General features: G+C 50.3%; 2 protein-coding genes across 2 annotated transcripts in view; both read right to left on the bottom strand.

Annotated features, from left to right (window-relative positions):
* Nucleotides 1–16,193, bottom strand: part of LOC136047376 (protocadherin gamma-C5-like) — a 118,955-nt gene extending 102,762 nt beyond the window's left edge. Inside the window, exon 1 of the mRNA XM_065734420.1 lies at nt 13,731–16,193. Within this exon, the coding sequence (XP_065590492.1) occupies nt 13,731–16,193 (2,463 nt within the window). The remainder of the gene's footprint in view (nt 1–13,730) is intronic.
* Nucleotides 640–5,550, bottom strand: LOC136047723 (protocadherin gamma-A2-like). Its single transcript, XM_065735018.1, has 2 exons — nt 3,100–5,550; nt 640–762 (listed from the first exon to the last, which is right to left on the bottom strand). The coding sequence occupies exons 1-2, from the start codon at nt 5,548–5,550 to the stop codon at nt 640–642; spliced, it is 2,574 nt and encodes an 857-aa protein (XP_065591090.1).
* Nucleotides 16,194–20,049: the final 3,856 nt, after the last annotated feature.

Below are 20,049 nucleotides of genomic sequence, written 5' to 3'. Positions count from 1 at the left end.
CTTCTCCAATTTGAGGGCTATCAACCACAAGGAATACCCAGCATCAGTCCTAGAAAACATAAATATCAACAACATGAAACCTCATGAAGCGAATGAATCAGTCCCCCACTGAATAAGGAATTGGCTGGATGGTTGCACTCAGAGCTGCAGTCAACAGCTCAGTGTGAAAATGGAGGCCAGTGATGAGCAGCATTCCTCGGGGACTGATGATGAAAGATTCAACACAAGCAAGCAATGTGCGCAAGCATCACCAAAGGCCAAATGTATCCTGGGTTGCACCAAGAGAAGTGTGACCAGCAGGACGAGGAACGTGATTCTGCCTCTCTACTCTGTCTCTGTGAGATCCCACCAGCAGTAGTACATCAAGTCTTGGCTTCCGCAACAGAAGAAGGACATGGAGCTGTTTGATCAGGTCCAGAGGAGGGCCATGAAGATGAGCAGAGGGCTGGAGCACCTCCCCAACTAGGACAGGCTGAGAGAGCTGGGTCTCTTCAGATGTACAAGAGATGGCTCCAGTGGGATCTCATAGTGGCCTTCAAGTACCTGGCAGACCTACAGGAAAGCTGGAAAGAGTCTTCTTATAAGGGCAGGTTGCAGTAAGGGGTTTATAAAGGACTTTATACCTGCAAGACAGTAGGTTTAGACTAGACAGATTTTAGGAAGAAATTCTTTATGGTGAGGGAGGTGAGACACTGGAACAGGCTGCCCGGTGAGGATGTAGATGTTCCCACCCTGGAAGCACTCATGGCCAGTCTGGATGGGCTTTCAGCAACCTAATCTAGAGGGAGTTGTCCCTGCCTACAGCAGGGGGATTGGAACCAGATGATCTCAAAGGTCCCTTCCAACCCAAACCACTCTGTTTCTAGCATTCTATGATCACATTAAAGTCACACAAATAGGCACTTATGGACAATACAAAGGAAAAAATAGAAATGAACCAAACAAATGCATTCATCAATTAAAAATTCCAAACAAAGTAGAACCAGAAAGAACAAGAACACCTATTGCCTATACAGGTACAACAGAAGCAAGCGGTACTCTTTCATATCTGCCCTGTCACAACAGATGTCATTCTTTCAGGTTGAAAATCATTAGGGAATAAGAAAGGAAGTCGATAACTCCTAGAGTAATGCTGATAACAATATCCTACTTTTACTTCAAATGGGAAAGAAAAAGTGGCTCATATCAATGTGCACTGTATCAGTGCCGTAAGTACAGCATCCTATTGCTCAGATTTCACACAAGCTGACAGCAAGATAACCAAAAGTGAGACTTGCAACAACCGTTTCAACTAGACCAACTTTGTGAAACGACAATTCTATTCTTAATTCTTCCTATCCAAAGAGTGAATGAAATCACTGCTGTGGAAGGGAGCAGAGAAGGATAAAGAATATGCTCTGAACGTGGAAATTATAAACTGAGTAACTTGGACAAGGACAAAAGGAAAAGGCAATGTAATAAGTCAGTATTTGTACTGCTCTTTAACAATGAAACTGCTCTCCAACTCATCAACCATCAGATGTCAAACACCATTCTGTAGGAAGACTGAATTGTAAAACATTCAATTTTGGATACAACAGAACAGTTGCAGCTTCCATATCATGTGTTTGCTACATGCACACTGGAGAGGTTTCACGTGGGGGTTGTATGCCATTCCAGGTAAAATAATAGGTTTTCCCACAAACAATTAGGGTGAGATATTCAATTCCAGTGATCTGTCACTGCCTCTAATGACAATGAAATGAGGACTTCTTTGGAAAGAGCACCAATCTGAGCACCAGGTATGAAATTAAACTGTACCTTCTCTAAACCACGCTTATCACCTATTTCACAGGCTTGACACTAGACTCTTACCCTCTTCTCTCAGTATTCATAGCTTTCACTTCAACGATCAACAGTAGCAGCATTTGGGACTATTGTAATCACAGTCAACAACTTTTTTTAATGACATTTTACAGAAATCTAAGAATACAGAATTCTTCACGTTGACAGCATTAAATATTCAAGGCACGAATGGAAACGGCTCCCCCGTAGCTCATCTATAAATGATTTTCCAGTCTTGAAAGGGTTATCAGCTATAATGGGTTCTTCCTTTAGAATTTGAAAGGAAACAAGGCAAAAATGTTGAATATATGTAAGTGGTGAGCAACATTGTCACTGCAGTGACAACACTCTTGGATCTGCCCAAACATAATGAAACTAGACATAAAAGTGATAAAACCCGAACGTTGCAGTTGCTATAGAAAGAGTAAGCAAAGATAAGCCAGGGTCGATTGTTATCAGGACATAGATAAAAGACCAAGAAACAGCAAAATACATTCCCTACTTTCCTCACAAGCCATTCACACAAATCATTCCAAAGCAATTGATACACAGTTCCAACTGTGAAGATTGTGTTTGATTGTGATCACAGGCAAATTGAAATAGTCAAAAGATGAGTAATTACTCATCGGTATGCGGACTACTGAGTGACGGCCTGAACCAGTGACGGAGCACCTGAAGGAAAGACCCGGTCAATCGTGGGAACAGAGGTGACGGCATTCACCCGTGCGACCGGAAGGAGTCGCTCCAGTCCGCGCCTAGACCACTTTAAGGGCCTGCTGCAAATGAGGAAGGACCGCTTACTGGAGATCCCTACTCCGAAGTTTTTTTCTCTTCAAGCCTAGAACTTTGCGGATCAGTGAGTATTCATTTCTTTAAACCTACTGCAACATCTGCTTATTTCTGATGGTCCCTTTGCCTTTACACTCATGAAATCATAAAGCCCATTCTTCAAACACAGTGCCAGCAGCTTGAGATGTACTGATACAGAAAACCTAATTATAAAAAGGCATTCTACAAACAACTGAACAAGCTGAAGGCAAACTGGGGATATCAGTAGCAAAACACAGTGCAAACTTGGAACGTCAAGTGCAAATCCCTGCAAAATATAGCGAAATGGGAAGAAAGCTTGTACTGCCAACATCCATGTGAGCAAAAGAATTCTGGAAGAAGAGTGAGGGGAGAAAAGTGCTGCGAAAGAGAGCCAAAGCCCCGAGCGAGAGATGGAGGGGAGTGAGGGAACCGAGATGTGGAATCCGTCTCGGTTCGACAACTCACCGTGAGGGCGTCGGTGTCAGCGGCGCGCTGGGCGGCAGCGTGTTCCCCGCGCAGCGGCGTGGGCTCGTCGGGCGGCGGGCGGGCCGGGAGCGTGTCGCAGCAGCTGCCGGGCGCGCAGCGCAGCTGGCTCTTGCGCGAGTCGGCGGTGAGCGAGACGTCGTGAGAGTAGGAGCGCAGGAAGGCGCGGACGCCGTCGATGCCCACGAAGTGCGAGGCCGGGACGCCGCGCAAGGTTCCGCTGGGCGGCGGCGGCAGCCGCGAGCGGCGCCAGCGGCGGAGGCGCAGCGCCAGCAGCAGCAGCAGGAAGGCGAGGAAGAGGCAGGACACGGCCGCCACGGCCAGCACCAGCCAGCGCGTCAGGCTGCCGGCGGGCTCGGCCGGCGCCGCGGCGCTGCCCAGCTCCGAGAGCAGCTCGGCCACGCTCTCGGCCAGCACCACCGTCAGCGTGGCCGTGGCCGACAGCGCCGGCCGGCCGCGGTCCTTGACCAGCACCACCAGGCTGTGGCGGGCCGCGTCGCGGGCCATTGGCGAGCGCGCCGTGCGCACCTCGCCGCTGTGCAGCCCCACGCGGAACAGCCCCGGCTCCGTCGCCTTGGCCAGCTCGTACGACAGCCACGCGTTCTGCCCCGCGTCCGCGTCCACCGCCACCACCTTGGCCACCAGCGCGCCGGGCTCGGCCGAGCGCGGCGCCAGCTCCACGCCCGCCCAGCCCGAGACGGCGCCCGCGCCCGCGCCCGCGCCCGGCGCCGGCGGGTACAGCACCTGCGGCGCGTTGTCGTTCTCGTCCGCGATCAGCAGGCGCACCGACACGTTGCTGCTGAGCGGCGGCGCGCCGCCGTCCTCCGCCCGCACCCACAGCTCCAGCTCGCGCACCTCCTCGTAGTCGAAGGAGCGCAGCGCGTACAGCGCGCCCGTCTCCGCCTGCACCGACACGTAGGACGAGAGCGGCGCGCCCCGCAGCCGCCCCTCCCGCAGCCGGTAGCGCACGCGCGCGTTCTGCCCCCAGTCCGCGTCCGACGCGCGCACCGTCAGCACCAGCGCGCCCTCGGCGTTGTTCTCGGGCAGCCGGGCGCTGTAGCGCGCCTCCGCGAACACCGGCGCGTTGTCGTTCACGTCCAGCACCCGCAGCGCCAGCACCGCGCTGCTCCGCAGCGCCGGCGACCCGCCGTCCGCCGCCCGCACCGTCACGTTGTACTCCGACGCCTGCTCGCGGTCCAGCTCCCGCGCCGTCACCACGCTGTAGTAGTCGTCCAGCGCCCGCTCCAGCCGGAACGGGACGCCCTCGCCGAGGCTGCACCGCACCTCCCCGTTGCCGCCCGAGTCGCGGTCCTGCACGTGCACCAGGGCCACCACCGTCCCCGGCGCCGCGTCCTCCGAGATCTCGCTCAGCGCCGACCGCACCGAAATCTCGGGCGCGTTGTCGTTCACGTCCGTCACCGAGATCGACACTTTCGCTGTGTCAGAAAGGCCACCGCCGTCTCGCGCTTGTAACTCCAGTTCGTAAGAGTTCCATTCCTCGTAGTCCAAGTTCCTTACCAGCCTGATTTCTCCCGTACCGGGATTAAGGTCAAATATTTCCAATGCTGTGTCCGTGCCTTTCTTTAAATAATATTTAATTTCGCCATTTATTCCGTCGTCGGGGTCGGTGGCGTTGACGCAGAGCAGCGTGAAGCCCACGGGCACGTACTCGGGCACTCGCACGGTATACACCGCCTGGCTGAAGGCGGGCGCGTTGTCGTTGGCGTCCAACACAGCCACGCGGATGCGCGCCGTGCCCGTCCGAGCCGGCTCGCCGCCGTCGCTCGCCCTCAGCAGCAGCTCGTGAAACGCCGCCTCCTCCCGGTCCAGCGCCTTGGTCAGCACCAGCTCGGGACGCTTCTCGCCGTCGGCTCCCGCCTGCACGGACAGCGAGAAGTGCTCGTCGCCACTCAGCGCATAGCTCTGCAGGGAATTTGAACCCACGTCTGGGTCTTGAGCTTCGGCGAGGGGAAATCGAGATCCTACGGCTGTCGTCTCGCTCATTTCTTCCTGCACTATGACTTTTTTGAAGCTGGGTGCATTGTCGTTAATATCCATGATTTCCACTTCTATTGCATACACCTTCATCTCTCCCTCCACGATCAGTTCGCAGCGCAGCACGCATTTCTCCAGCATCCGGCACAGCTGCTCCCTGTCTATCCTCTCGGCCGTCACCAAGTGTCCGCTGTTGGCATGCAGAGCGAAGTACTGCGTCCTGCCTTGGGACACAACTCGGGCGCCGCGGGCGCGCAGCGCCGCCAGCTCCAGCGCCAGGTCCTTGGCCACGTCGCCCACGAACGAGCCCTTGGGCAGCTCCTCGGGCACCGAGTAGCGCAGCTGCCCCCACGCCGCTTCCCACGCCGCCACCAACACGCAGCACAGCAGCAGTGCCCGCCGCCTCCGGCCCCAGCGCCCTTCTCTCGCCGCGCACATCTCCCGCACGGCACCAATCGCCGGCACCTCACGCACGCCTTTCCGCCTCCCGATTCTGCTCCCGCTTCCGTCTCGCCTTCTTCTCCGGCTCCGTCTCTCCTCTCGGCCGCTGCCGAGCGCTCCCGCAGCCCCTCCGCCGCGCCTCAGCTCCGCGGGGCCGCTCGCAGCCGACACAGCGATAGAGCGAGCGAGCCGGGCCGCAGCGGGCGGGGCTGGCTGCAGCGCTCCGCTCCTTCCTCTCATCTGCGGTGAACAGCGGCGCCCGCAGCCGCCGCCCGGCACTGCACGCACGGCTCCACCGAGCGCCGCCGCTGCCTCTGCCGCGGGAACCGCCGGGGCCGCACAACAGTCTGTCTGAGTGCACAGATTTTCTTGTAGTATACCTGGAGTGTTGTTGGTTTTTTCTTTTTTTTTTTCTTTTTTCAGCTGAATGCCATGTTTATCCATGATAGCTGTTGTTTCCATTTCAAAACCATCTCTCTGACTCCTTTATTCATCAAAATGGAACCCACCCTATGCGTTCTTTCCAGTCTATTTGGGAGTCGAATTCACAGTCCACGTATTTTCTCCTTGGCAGGATGGCTGAGGAGTCCACAGTTCCATGAGCACTCTGAGACCTTTGCCCTGCACCTCTATTTCACCAAGTACTGAGGACAGCCCGTAAGAGCTGGGGTCTGTATGCCACAAGCACTGCAACCTGATCTGCACCACGTTCCAGTGTAGCCAGCATTCCACAACGCTATGAGAGCTCGTGGGTGTATGCTGTGCTTAAGACGACCTTCTGCTCACTCTTGAAAGCATCAGTGGGTTGAAGAACTTGGCTGTGTTGTGCACAGCAGTTCAGCCATTTCGTTTTTTCTGACTCTAAATATGAAGAAAAATCTCCAGCTGGCCCATGTGAGTGGAACAACTGTGGTGCATTTACACAAGTCTGCTTTCAAAACTTGCTTTCCAGAACACTTTCTGTCACTGAAAATCAAAGCTGCATCTTCATCAGTGAGTTGAATGTTTATGTTCTCCAAAACTCCTTCCTGATAAGCAGTATCTCAGTCATTTCAAATACTTCTGATTCCAAATATAAAGAAACACCTGGTCCTTGTGAGGGACATGACTGCAGTGTGTAGTTGAATTGACTCAGGATTGGCTTAAAAAGCAGTCTCTCAGAGCACTTGGAAGTCAATACAATTCAAGAGGCATCTTCGTGTGTCACGATTTTGCATCCTCTGTTGCTGATTGAAGGCTCGAAACAAACAAGATTGTCACTCAGAATTGCCATGACTTGAAGGAAAGGGGCTTAGTGAAATAGGCACTAACCTTCACACAACACTTGCCATCAACACATGGCACAGACAAATACACTTCCTGATTCAAGGGCAGACGATGCTCTTATACTGCCTCTGAACTCCACACCTATGTTGCAAGAATAATTATCTCAGGCCTTTAGAAAACCAAGACATGTACAAGTCAGCACCTACACAAAAGTGAAAGAGAAATCATTTCTTCCATTCTTTGTCTGGGCAGTGTGCACTCATCTGATCCTTCTTCTATGTTTGCACATTTCAAGACTGGAACAGTTGAAAACTCTGGCCTTCCTTTCATTTCACTTATAATTCTGACCAGATACATACTCACAGAACAGAATACACCATGGAACTTGGTGTGAAGGAAGTTTTGTCCCATCAGAGATGTGCATCCAGGTGTATGTGCAGGTGTAATATGACAGCACTATTTGGAATCTGGTATGGCCCTACATCAGTGTTTTCAGGGGTCATCTTCCCCCACCCAGCTCTTCAGGTCTTCTTTCCCTTCAACAATGTCATGAAGAAGCCAAGACCACAGCAGAAATGGTGCACACCTAGGCACCAGATGTTACAGCAAAACTAGATGAAAATGTTTGCTTTCAAGTGGACCGACTAAACATTCTTAACCCAACAATTTCCCACATTCTAATCCAAGCACTCACACACTGCACTCTGAAATCTCAGACTTTGTCAGCATTGTGGACAGTATCCACATTGTTATTGTTATGTAAGACAATACAAAGAGTATTTCATTCACTGACACTGTTTTGAAAGAGAAATATATCCTAGTCCTAGCCTTGTCAACTCTACGCAATCAAAGTATAGAAACGAATCCTTCATTTCCATAATTCTGATGAACCTTCCAATCTTTTAAGGTTTATGTCTAGAGCAGAGATATAAAAAAAGAAAGAGAACCAACTTTTATCCGCATGTCTTTCCATTCCACACCATGACTCTCCTGAAATACCCAGCTAGTGGCTTCCAAGAGCAAGGCTCATGAGCAGATAATAAAATATTAAAGAAAAAAAACCCTATACTATTTTGTCTTCCTCTTCAAATTCAACTTACATATATGGACTATGGGGTAGGAACAGCTATAATCAGTCAAGCAGAATGTGGAAGCATTCAAAGAGAAACATGGCTGAAAACCTCTTCAAGAAGGAATAATCATCTTTTCTGTGAATATTTAAATTCAATCCCACAACATCTGAAATCCAATGAGTTATTCAGCTGTAGGTAAGGCTCAACTCTATTCCCCTGAAAAACACACCTAAGGATTTAATTTAGGAAAAATTCAGCACTTCTCATAAAGTTCCCAGCTCTACTGCTCATCTCCTATGAATATGAAACTTTAAATGAAGATATATTAATACAGGATCTTTTTCAAATCATTTCAGGAAACCATAGAATCACAGAATCATAGAGTTGCTCAGGTTGGAGAAGACCATCAAAATCATCATGACCAAACTCAACCCAACTATACTATGCTAATTGTAACAACCCAAAACTTGAGGGATCATTCTTAGCTTTGTCACACAAAACATTCCATCTTAATTGTTTTGTTGAGCTTTGCTCAAGGGAGGTCAAGAGTTTCTGCAATATAGCCATACTATTTCCAAATGCATATACTCTGTCCAGAAAATGGGAAATGTGGAACACAGAACTGGGAAGAAGGCCTAAACTCAGAATTACAGCTATGAAAATAATCTACATCTAGATGAAACATCATGATGTATTAGAGGAGTCACACAAAATATATAAGCCATTAGTAATAGACATTATCATACTATGTACAGAGACAAATATTGTTATCAGTGGACTACCGTTACCATGGAAGATGTAGATACTGTGAAAAAATGGTGCATACATACTGTAAGTATTGGCACCCACTATGAAATCAAACCATTGTCCATAAGAGAACATTGCTGCCCAACCTTCTGTACACATTCAAATCCAGCCATTCACCATCCTTGCTCTGCACTCACAACATTTTCTTGCAACGTGGATGCATCCAACATAAATCAGTACTTTGCCTTCTAGCAAGAGCGTGTCTTTTGGTGGCAGTTTAAAGAAACTTAGGCATGTCCATGTCCTTCTTTCAACTGCTGTAAACATTCAAGTCACGTCTTCCAGTCTGTGGAGAGCTCTCTTCCACACTGTGGAGGGCTCTCTTCCACACTCTCTTCCACACTGTTTAAATTTTTTAAACAAACAAAACCATAACTGACAAGGGAAACAATTATCCACCACTCCTCCAATCTCATTCTTCCATCTTTGCAAGTTGTTGTAAACATCAAGGTAAAGTGATGAACCCACAAAGTGCCTCTTACCATCACAATTACTTTCCAGTCAAGTCTCCTCCATTCCTGTGAGGCCAATAAGCAAACAGTACTCATTCCTCCACAGGTTCTTCTCATGTAGCATCCCCAAGCCATTCCCAAATCATACTTTCATGATTGTCTTCAGTATCTGTTGATAACAAACAGCTTCAAAGGACCTGTAGCCCAGCCCGTTTCTCTACTATGCTTACAAAGACCACGTCAGGGTGGATGCAAGGACATTCATTCCCTCAACATATCACCACGCAGAGACACTGTGACGAGTTTAAATGAGAAACAGAAATTATATATATGATCATTAACCTTCTGTTTGAAGATCATCACACCCGACACAATCAGCACCTATGCAATTGGGAAGTTCTCCAGCCATGTCAACAATGCAGAATGTATGGTGGCAGTACAAGCAAGCTATTTGTTGGAAGCTCACAGAAATAAAGAAACCCTATGTTTATGTCTCTTCTCCTGGTCCTAGTTTGGAAGATAACGCTTCTGAGAAACTATTACATATTCACTTCAAACTTCTGCGTCCTTTTTCCTCGAGAAGAAAACTTTGTCTTGAGCTGACTAAGACCATGTCAAAGGAAGGAATTATTTCCTGTAATACAAGACTTGTATTTCCCAATGTAGGAGCACTGGTGTAGCAGAAACACTAAGTCACAGAATGAACCCGTGGGAAGGCAGGGTCAACTCAGGGAAGCCCAGATGCATGCAATGTACCTAAGTAACTACAAGCCATGAAAGCATGATCCACCCATTCCCATTTAAGGTTAAGCACTTGGAGGCAAGGGCATCTCTTGCTGGAGATCCCTGCTTACCTGAGGCCTTCTAGAGGTAGGCAGCTCCCTTCCTTCTTTTCTGTGTCAGTAGCTGCTGCATTTGTTCTCCTTCTCATTTGCTGTGGAAAAAGACTTCCACACTCCACTAGTAACATGGTACATTCTGTCCCCTTATAGCATTACAATTGGCAGAAAGGGAAAACACAAGCCACAACCATCCTCAAAGTACAGGCCTAAACACATGAAAATCAGAATGAAAGAAACATACATCACAGGGATACAGGAAACTAGAGATGGATAAATGAGTTTTCACACTGGGATTACATGCCATTCCAGCTATGATGATTTTTTCCGCAAGCAATTTGAGTGAAATTATCATTTCCAGGGGCATATCACTACTGCTAATGATAGGGAAATTAGTATTGTAGTGTAAACAGCACAGATGTTAGCAGCAGGTTATCAAATCGAATCATAATCTTCTCAAAATCACACTGACACCCAGTTTCCTAGGCTCAATACCAACAAGAACAACAGTAACAGCATTTGGTACTACCTTGATCATGAACAATAACGTTTAATTCAGTGACATTTTACACAGACATAAGAATCACAGAATCACAGAATTGTAGGGGTTGGAAGGGACCTGTAGAGGTCATCGAATCCAACCCCCTGCCAAAGCTGTTCCCTACACCAGGTCACACAGGTAGGAGTCCAGGTGGGTCTTGAATATCTCCAGAGAAAGAGACTCCACAAGCTCCTTGGGAAGCCTGTGCCAGTGCTCCGTCACCCTCACCGTAAAGCAGTTCTTGCACACATTCGTGTGGAACCTTCTGTGCTGCAGTTTCTGGCCATTTCCCCTTGTCCTGTCTCCTCACACTGCTGAAAAGATTCTGGCCTCGCCACTTTGTCCTCCACATCTCAGATATTTCTAAACCTGGATCAGGTCCCCTCTCAGTCTTCTTTTCGCAAGGCTAAAGAGACCCAGTTCACTCCGCCTTTCTTCACAGGGGAGATCCTCCAGCCCCTTCACCATCTTTGTGGCCCTCCACTGGACACTTTCCAAGAGATCCCTGTATTTTTTTTGTACTGGGGAGCATAGAACTGGACACAGTACTCCAGATGAGGCCTCACCAGAGCAGAGTTGAGGGGAAGAGTTGATCACCTCCCTTGACCTGCTGGCCATGCTCTTTTTAATGCATCCCAGAATGCCATTGTCCTTATTAACCATGAGGGCACACTGCTGGCTCATGGTCAACCTGTCATCCACCAAGACACCCAGGTCCCTCTCTGCAGAGCGACTCTCCAGCAGGTCATCCCCCAGCTTGTACTGGTGCATGTAATTATTCTTCCCTAGGTGCAACACACTAAAATTGCTTTTGTTAAACCTCATCCGGTTTCTTACTGCCTAACTCTCCAGCCTATCCAGGTCTTGCTGAATGGCAGCACAGCTTTCAGGCATGTCAGCCAATCCTCCCAACATAAAATCATCAGCTTCAACTGAATAATGATAAAACTTCAATTCAAAATCATCAGCAAACTTGCTGAGGGTGGCCACTATCCCCTCATCAAGGTCATTGATGTAGGGGGACACCCTACATCTGTATCTGGGGGACACCGCTGGTTAGAGGTCTCCAACCAGACCCTGCAGGGCCAATGACAACCCTCTGTGCTCTGCCAGCCAGTTCTCAGCCCACTTCACTGTCCACTCATCTATCCCACAATTTCTTAGCTTTGTTATAAGGATGCCATAGGAGACAGTATCAAATGCCTTGCTGATATCAAGGTAGAGACGATTAAATTCTTCCTATTGACAGCTTTAAACACTCAAAGCATGTGTGGAAACGGCTCCCTCATGGCACATTTATAAACAATACTCCAGACTTGAGAGGGTTATCAACAACAGTGAAGTCTGTCTTCGGAATCGAAAAGAAACAAGGCTAAAATGTTAAACCTACCAAAGTAGCGAATAGCATTGTCACTGCAGAGACATCACTCTTAGAACTGCTCAACCATAATGAAACTAGACATTAAAGTGGTAAACTCTGTCATGGTAGATGCCACAGAAAGTATTAGCAAAGATACCCCCAGATCATCAGGACATAGATAGAAGATGGAAAAACAGCAAGACACATTTCCTACTTTCCTCACACACATTCACACGCAGCATCCCAAAGGAATTGGAAATCACTACCAACTGTAAAGATGGTGTTTGATTGCGATAACAGGGAAACTGATACTTCCAAAGGCGGATTTGCTCATTTGATTCATCAAGCACATTGATCAAGCACATTGCTAGCAATAACAAGTGTATACTGACACAGAATACCTAAAAAATTAAAAGGAATTCTACAGTCTGAGAACGAAACAAGCTCAAGCCACACTGCGAATATCAGGAGGAAAAATTAAGGAGGTCAGGAGTAAACGTCTGATGGACTTAAGAATATGATAACGTTTTCGCTGGCAATAGCCAGAGTTTAAAAGGACCGTGGAAGAAGAGCGGAGAGGCGAAACGAGACACTGATTAAGAGCTAAAGCCCCAAGCTATACCTGCGTGCAAATAAAGAATGAACATTAACAATCTTCTCTCAACATTCACAGAATTCACTTGAACGTTCAACATTAGAACCATTAGACATAACCTTGTTCAGAAGCAACAACGTTTCTTTCGATGATCTTTTACAGAAATCGAACAATACAGAATTCTTCCTATTGACAGCTTTAAATATTCAAGATGTATGGAAACACCTCCCCCATTGCACATTTACAAATGATGTTCCAGTCTTGAAAGGGTTATCAACCACACTGAGTTCTGCCTTTAGAATTTGAAAGGAAACAAGCCAAAAATGTTGAATCTACGCAAGTGGTGAGCAGCATTGTCACTGCAGAGACATCTCTCATAGACCTGCCCAACCATAATGAAACTAGAAATTAAAATGATAAATCCCTAACGTGGCAGTTACTATGGAAAGTGTATGCAAAGACATGAGGAGATGTATTGTTACCAGGTCCTAAGGAAATAGAAGAATATTAAACAGCAAAACACATTCCCTACTTTCCTCACAAGCCATTCACATAAATCATTCCAAAGCAATCGATAAAGACTACCTTTTGTAAAGATGGTGTTTAATTGTGATGACAGGTGAATCGAAATAGTAAAAAAATGAACCACTCATCTGTATGGGCATTGCTGATTCACGGCCTGAACCAATGACTGAGCACCTGAAGGAAAGACGCGGTCAGCAATGGGAACACGGGTGACAGCAATTCATGCTTGCGGCCGGAAGGGGATGCTCCAAACCCTCGTAAACTTCATTTAAATGCTAAGCGCCACTGAGGAAGGATCTCTTCCTGGAGCTCCCATCTTCAGAGTTCGTATTCGTTTCTTTAAACTTACTCCAACATCTGCTTATTTTTGATAGTCCCTTACCCTTTATACTCAACGAATTAATCAAGCACAATACACCGTTAGGTGTATTGATACAAAAGACCTAATTATAAAAAGACAATCTACAAAGAGTGGAACACGATGAAGGCATATTGAAGAAATAAGGAGGAAAAGACTGCAACTTACGGTCGTCAAGAGCAAATCCCTGCAGAATATAGTGAAAGGAGACTTGTACTTCCAACAGCCTCCAAAGCAAAAGACACCGTAAGAAGAGTAACAAAAGGAAACATACTGCAAAGGAGAGCCAACGCCGCGCACAAGACGCGGACAGGGAAGAAGGGAGCTGGGAGATGGGATCGGCCGCAGTCGGAGCACTCACCGTGAGGGCGTCGGTGTCGGCGGCGCGCTGGGCGGCAGCGTGTTCCCCGCGCAGCGGCGCGGGCTCGGCGGGCGGCGGGCGGGCCGGGAGCGTGTCGCAGCAGCTGCCGGGCGCGCAGCGCAGCTGGCTCTTGCGCGAGTCGGCGGTGAGCGAGACGTCGTGCGAGTAGGAGCGCAGGAAGGCGCGGACGCCGTCGATGCCCACGAAGTGCGAGGCCGGGACGCCGCGCAAGGTTCCGCTGAGCGGCGGCGGCAGCCGCGAGCGGCGCCAGCGGCGGAGGCGCAGCGCCAGCAGCAGCAGCAGGAAGGCGAGGAAGAGGCAGGACACGGCCGCCACGGCCAGCACCAGCCAGCGCGTCAGGCTGCCGGCGGGCTCGGCCGGCGCCGCGGCGCTGCCCAGCTCCGAGAGCAGCTCGGCCACGCTCTCGGCCAGCACCACCGTCAGCGTGGCCGTGGCCGACAGCGGCGGCCGGCCGCGGTCCTTGACCAGCACCACCAGGCTGTGGCGGGCCGCGTCGCGGGCCATTGGCGAGCGCGCCATGCGCACCTCGCCGCTGTGCAGCCCCACGCGGAACAGCCCCGGCTCCGTCGCCTTGGCCAGCTCGTACGACAGCCACGCGTTCTGCCCCGCGTCCGCGTCCACCGCCACCACCTTGGCCACCAGCGCGCCGGGCTCGGCCGAGCGCGGCGCCAGCTCCACGCCCGCCCAGCCCGAGACCGCACCCGCGCCCGCGCCCGCGCCCGAGCCCGAGCCCGGCGCCGGCGGGTACAGCACCTGCGGCGCGTTGTCGTTCTCGTCCGCGATCAGCAGGCGCACCGACACGTTGCTGCTGAGCGGCGGCGCGCCGCCGTCCTCCGCCCGCACCCACAGCTCCAGCTCGCGCACCTCCTCGTAGTCGAAGGAGCGCAGCGCGTACAGCGCGCCCGTCTCCGCCTGCACCGACACGTAGGACGAGAGCGGCGCGCCCCGCAGCCGCCCCTCCCGCAGCCGGTAGCGCACGCGCGCGTTCTGCCCCCAGTCCGCGTCCGACGCGCGCACCGTCAGCACCAGCGCGCCCTCGGCGTTGTTCTCGGGCAGCCGGGCGCTGTAGCGCGCCTCCGCGAACACCGGCGCGTTGTCGTTCACGTCCAGCACCCGCAGCGCCAGCACCGCGCTGCTCCGCAGCGCCGGCGACCCGCCGTCCGCCGCCCGCACCGTCACGTTGTACTCCGACGCCTGCTCGCGGTCCAGCTCCCGCGCCGTCACCACGCTGTAGTAGTCGTCCAGCGCCCGCTCCAGCCGGAACGGGACGCCCTCGCCGAGGCTGCACCGCACCTCCCCGTTGCCGCCCGAGTCGCGGTCCTGCACGTGCACCAGGGCCACCACCGTCCCCGGCGCCGCGTCCTCCGAGATCTCGCTCAGCGCCGACCGCACCGAAATCTCGGGCGCGTTGTCGTTCACGTCCGTCACCGAGATCAACACCTTCGCCGTGTCAAATAGACCACCGCCGTCTCGCGCTTGTAACTCCAGTTCGTATGAATTCCATTCCTCGTAGTCCAAGTACTTCACAAGCTTGATTGCACCAGTTTCGGGCTCAAGTTGAAACACTTCTAAAGCAATTTCTGTTGCGACCTTAAGCGAGTATGTCACCTCACCGTAGATTCCGTCGTCGGGGTCGGTGGCGGTGACCCTAAGCAGCGTGAAGCCCACGGGCACGTCCTCGGGCACTCGCACGGTATACACCGCCTGACTGAAGGCGGGCGCGTTGTCGTTGGCGTCCAACACAGCCACGCGGATGCGTGCCGTGCCCGTCCGCGCCGGCTCGCCGCCGTCGCTCGCCGTCAGCAGCAGCTCGTGAAACGCCGCCTCCTCCCGGTCCAGCGCCTTGGTCAGCACCAGCTCGGGACGCTTCTCGCCGTCGGCTCCCGCCTGCACGGACAGCGAGAAGTGCTCGTCGCCGCTCAGCGCGTAGCTCTGCAGGGAATTCGAACCCACGTCCGGGTCTTGAGCTTTAGTCAGAGGAAATCGTGACCCCGGTGCTGTTATCTCACTGATTTTCTCGTCCAGCTGCATTTCCTTAAAGGTAGGAGCGTTATCGTTGATGTCCGTGATTTCCACTTCGACTGCATACACCTTCAACTCTCCCTCCACGATCAGCTCGCAGCGCAGCACGCATTTCTCCAGCAGCCGGCAAAGCTGCTCCCTGTCTATTCTCTCGGCCGTCACCAAGTGTCCGCTGTTGGCATGCAGAGCGAAGTACTGCGTCCTGCTTTGGGACACAACTCGGGCGCCGCGGGCGCGCAGCGCCGCCAGCTCCAGCGCCAGGTCCTTGGCCACGTCGCCCACGAACGAGCCCTTGGGCAGCTCCTCGGGCACCGAGTAGCGCAGCTGCCCCCACGCCGCCTCCCACGCCGCCACCAACACGCAGCACAGCAGCAGCGCCCGCCGCCTCCGGCCCCAGCGCCCTTCTCTCGCCGCGCACATCTCCCGCACCGCACCAACCGCCGGCACCTCACGCTCGCCGCTCCGGCGCCGCTCCGCCTCCCGATTCTGCTCCCGCTTCTGTCTCGCCTTCTTCTCCGGCTCCGGATCTCCTCTCGGCCGCCGCCGAGCTCTCCCGCCACCCCTCCGCCTCGCTGCACCACCGCGGGTCCGCTCGCAGCCCTTCCGAACGCCGACACAGCGACAGAGCGAGCGAGCGAGCCGGGCCGCAGCGGGCGGGGCTGGCTGCAGCGCTCCGCTCCTTCCTCTCCTCCGCGGTGAACAGCGGCGCCCGCAGCCGCCGCCCGGCACTGCACGCACGGCTCCACCGAGCGCCGCCGCTGCCTCTGCCGCGGGAACCGCCGGGACCGCACAACCGCCGCACGATGCACTCTCTCAGCAATTTGGTTTCACTGTAAGCATTTAGATTTTAGCTACCTTTGTCTTCTTCCTGCTGACGACAGGATCCTTTCTGCTATTAACCGTGTTCGTAATCAGAGAGATAGTAGTGTGCTTCTGTGGACCTCCTTCCTTCCTGAACTACATTTTCTTCTGTGTTCTCCGTACTGTAGCTAATATCCTATATTCCCTTAAAACTTGGTCGTTTCATTTCAACGTTGATGTCCGTCATGATGGCTTTTCCTGGGGTCTGTTTCTTTTGGATAACAGAACTTCGTGCATATCTCCAAGTAGAACTTGCAGACAAGATCCCAAACCAGATATTCTGTTCTACCTGTGTGCTCCAATTAACCAGCAGCTTCCCTGGGCGGTCTGAGAAGGCTGTGCACTCACACTAAAACCTTTCTCCAGAGAAGTGAAACAAATGATGTTGATCTGCATTCAGTTTCCATTTCTCCGCTTCTTGGAATATGAATGTTCATGCTTTCTTTTCGTCAGAGCAGTAAGAACCAGAGACAATACTGCTGTGTTTGTGCTATTTCCAACACGTGAGAAAATGAATTGACAATAATGTCCTTTGTAAATTACAATCCATTTTAGTTCCACCTGCTAATATGTACTGCAGAAGCGCACTCTGTACCATGTTTCTTGCAGTTTTCCTTGAGTGAGAGCTTCACTGCCTCTTGAAGGAGAACTCTTGATGAAATACTGCATTCAGTATTAACTTCACATTGTTTTCTTCATATTGACATTCTACACAGAACCGCTTCTGTCTCCACCCAGTTCAACAAATGGAACTTCCCTCTCACACACTGTATGAAGCCTACTTCCAAAATCATATGCCCTGTGTCAGGATGCATCAATAAGCCAGTAGCTCCCCACATCACACATCAAACCCCTGCCATGGAGAATTCCATTCTGGACTGTCTCCGCTGAGCAGCTCCCCTCATACAATAGTTAAGATATTTCACAGGTAACAGCTGCACTGGAGACTTCTTTTATCTTGGTGGAAAATATGTCACAGGTCAGACTTCTTTCTGAACAAGAAAGCCAGATTGCATGTCATGTCTGCTGTGTGCCCAATGAAAAAATGAACGAAGCAAGGAAAAAAGCACCAGCATGGATGTGACAGAGAAATAATTACTGCCATTCCTTCACCTCTGGACAGCCTTGAATGATTGTTTTCCTCAGCTATCACTGCAGCCTTGGTGACTGGAACAATTGAATACCTTTGTCTTGATCTCATATCACCTACATTACTTCCAACAACATATTGACTCACACACCAGAAACTAACAACACTTAGTTTAGTATGAAGGCACCAGCAACCTACAGTAGATAGGCATGCAGGTCTTCATGAAGTTGTACAATGAGATCACCCACTTGGATCAGTTGCTGCTCTAGTTTTGCATTAGCAGGGGACGTCAGTGACCACATCACTCTTCTGCCCTTCTTTCCCTTTGGCTTCTTAAATATCAGTCCCTCTTGATGCATTCTTCCACACCTCAGCTCTGTTTCCTCCTGCAGCTTTTGCCAAATACTTCCAAATACAAGATTCTTGGGGAAGCATCACTGCCTCCAAGGACAGGGATACCGGGATCACAGCAGAAATTGCAGGCCTTGGCACCAGGGATGAAAGCATAACTCTGCCCAACCATAGACACCTTAACACAGTAGTTATATATTCTCTAAGTCGAGTTTTCATCTCCATACTCCACAATCAGATATTGTCAGTGTCGTGGAAAGCATCCACACACTAATGGTATCTCTCTCACTGCAGGCACATTCCATTCACTGACATTTAACTGATGGAGAAATATATTAAAGACTGAGCCTTGACAGCTGTCAATGTTCAAGCTCTGGATGGAAACCACTCCCTCATTACTACAAGTCTTATCTCTTCCAGTTCTTCCAGGCTTATATCCACAGTACAGTAATGAAAATGGAAGAGAACACTAAGTATCTACACATCTCCAGTACTCCAAAACACATGTAACACTCTTGAAATGCCCAGCTAGTGGCTTACATGAGCAACAGATACAAAACAAAATAAACTGGAAAATAAACAAATAACAACAAAGCCTTTCTACATGGATAAAATTCTAGGAGCGGGTACAGATCCACAAGTAGGAAAGGAAGCATTACAAAATAATTACATGAGTTTGATGTCACAGCCTTCTCTGCAGGCACAGAGTCCTTCCACAAAGCACAAGGAAGTTACTGTGGACCTAAGTTGCAAGTACAGCCCCATTGTCATTCTCTGGACTGCAATGTACATGACATCTTCAGGAATAGTCACCATTTATCACAGAGTAACTAGCTATGGGCCCTGCTCACCTCTGATGAATATGAAACTTCAAATGTTGAAGTGTGACCACAGGAATCTTTCCCAACTACTTCAGTAAACTTTGAGGGATTCTGCTTCATTCTTGATTAACAGAAATTGCTGACTTCAGGTGGTTGGGACCTTGCCAAGGGAGGAAGGAAATCTTGGAACGCAACCCTGCCATTTTCAAGTGCAAAATCCCTACCCAGAAGTTGGATATACAAACCGTAACAACACCCTGGGAACAAAGGAAACAGAGCTGAGGAGAAATTCTGTCACATGATAGCTTCTTATAGATGGATTAATGGGGTTTCACACAAGAAGTATACTGTGCTACAGGTGTGCATCGTCACTCTATATGCACAGTAATTGTGAACATCCATTATCATCAGAAGACTACTGCTACCATTCAAAACAGTGAAAAGGAGATAAAAATGTGCAGAGATGCTGCAGGTCTTGGCACCAACTATGAAATCAATCCATTGTCCACGCAGTATCACTGCTGACCCACCTGCTGTCCACATTCAAGTCCAGCCACTCACCACCCTTGCTCTGCACTCACAGTCTTGAGCTGCTCTAAGGACATCATTCAAATTTTACCCATCCATCAGCCACTGGTGAGAGCATTCCATCCACTGACATGTCAAGAAAACTTTTGTATATTCAAGTCCTCCTCCTCATCTGAGACATGGTTTCATCTTGATAACAAAGATGGCAAGACAGTGAAAACAACTAATGGGAAGCACATCACGATCCCTCGTTAGACATCACACTTCCATCACAGCAAATATTATTCAACATGATATTCTAGTGGTGAACCCATATCAAGCATGCACCCCAGCATTTGTATACTAGAATAGATTACTCCACATTTGAAAATTGAGCATTCAAATGGTCCTCCTTCCTGCATGACCTCTTCACCTACAGCATCCCCAAGTCATTGTCATATACTCTTTCTACCATTTCCTTTAATATTTGTTGATAGCAAACAGCATCAAAGCACCAGTTACCCATCCATTTCTCCACTGTATCAACCCACATCATGGCCTGCCTTAAACAGATCTTCAAGCAGAAAGGCGGTGAAAAGTTTAGATGGGAAATATACATGGGCTAAGTAATGTTCCATTTTAAGAC

Source organism: Cyrtonyx montezumae, unplaced genomic scaffold (genome assembly GCF_038088225.1).
Source record: "Cyrtonyx montezumae isolate F1298 unplaced genomic scaffold, pur_monq_1.0 scaffold_18, whole genome shotgun sequence".
NCBI classification, from domain to species: Eukaryota; Metazoa; Chordata; class Aves; order Galliformes; family Odontophoridae; genus Cyrtonyx; species Cyrtonyx montezumae.
This window is presented reverse-complemented; position numbering and strand designations above follow the sequence as displayed.

Excerpts from the sequence above, each read along its gene's own strand:
- LOC136047723 (XM_065735018.1), bottom strand. The coding sequence starts at position 5,550 with ATGTGCGCGGCGAGAGAAGGGCGCTGGGGCCGGAGGCGGCGGGCACTG. Across the intron at positions 763-3,099 it reads CTGACACCGACGCCCTCACG|CCCATCCAGACTGGCCATGA; the intron begins GTGAGTTGTCGA and ends GGTTGCTGAAAG.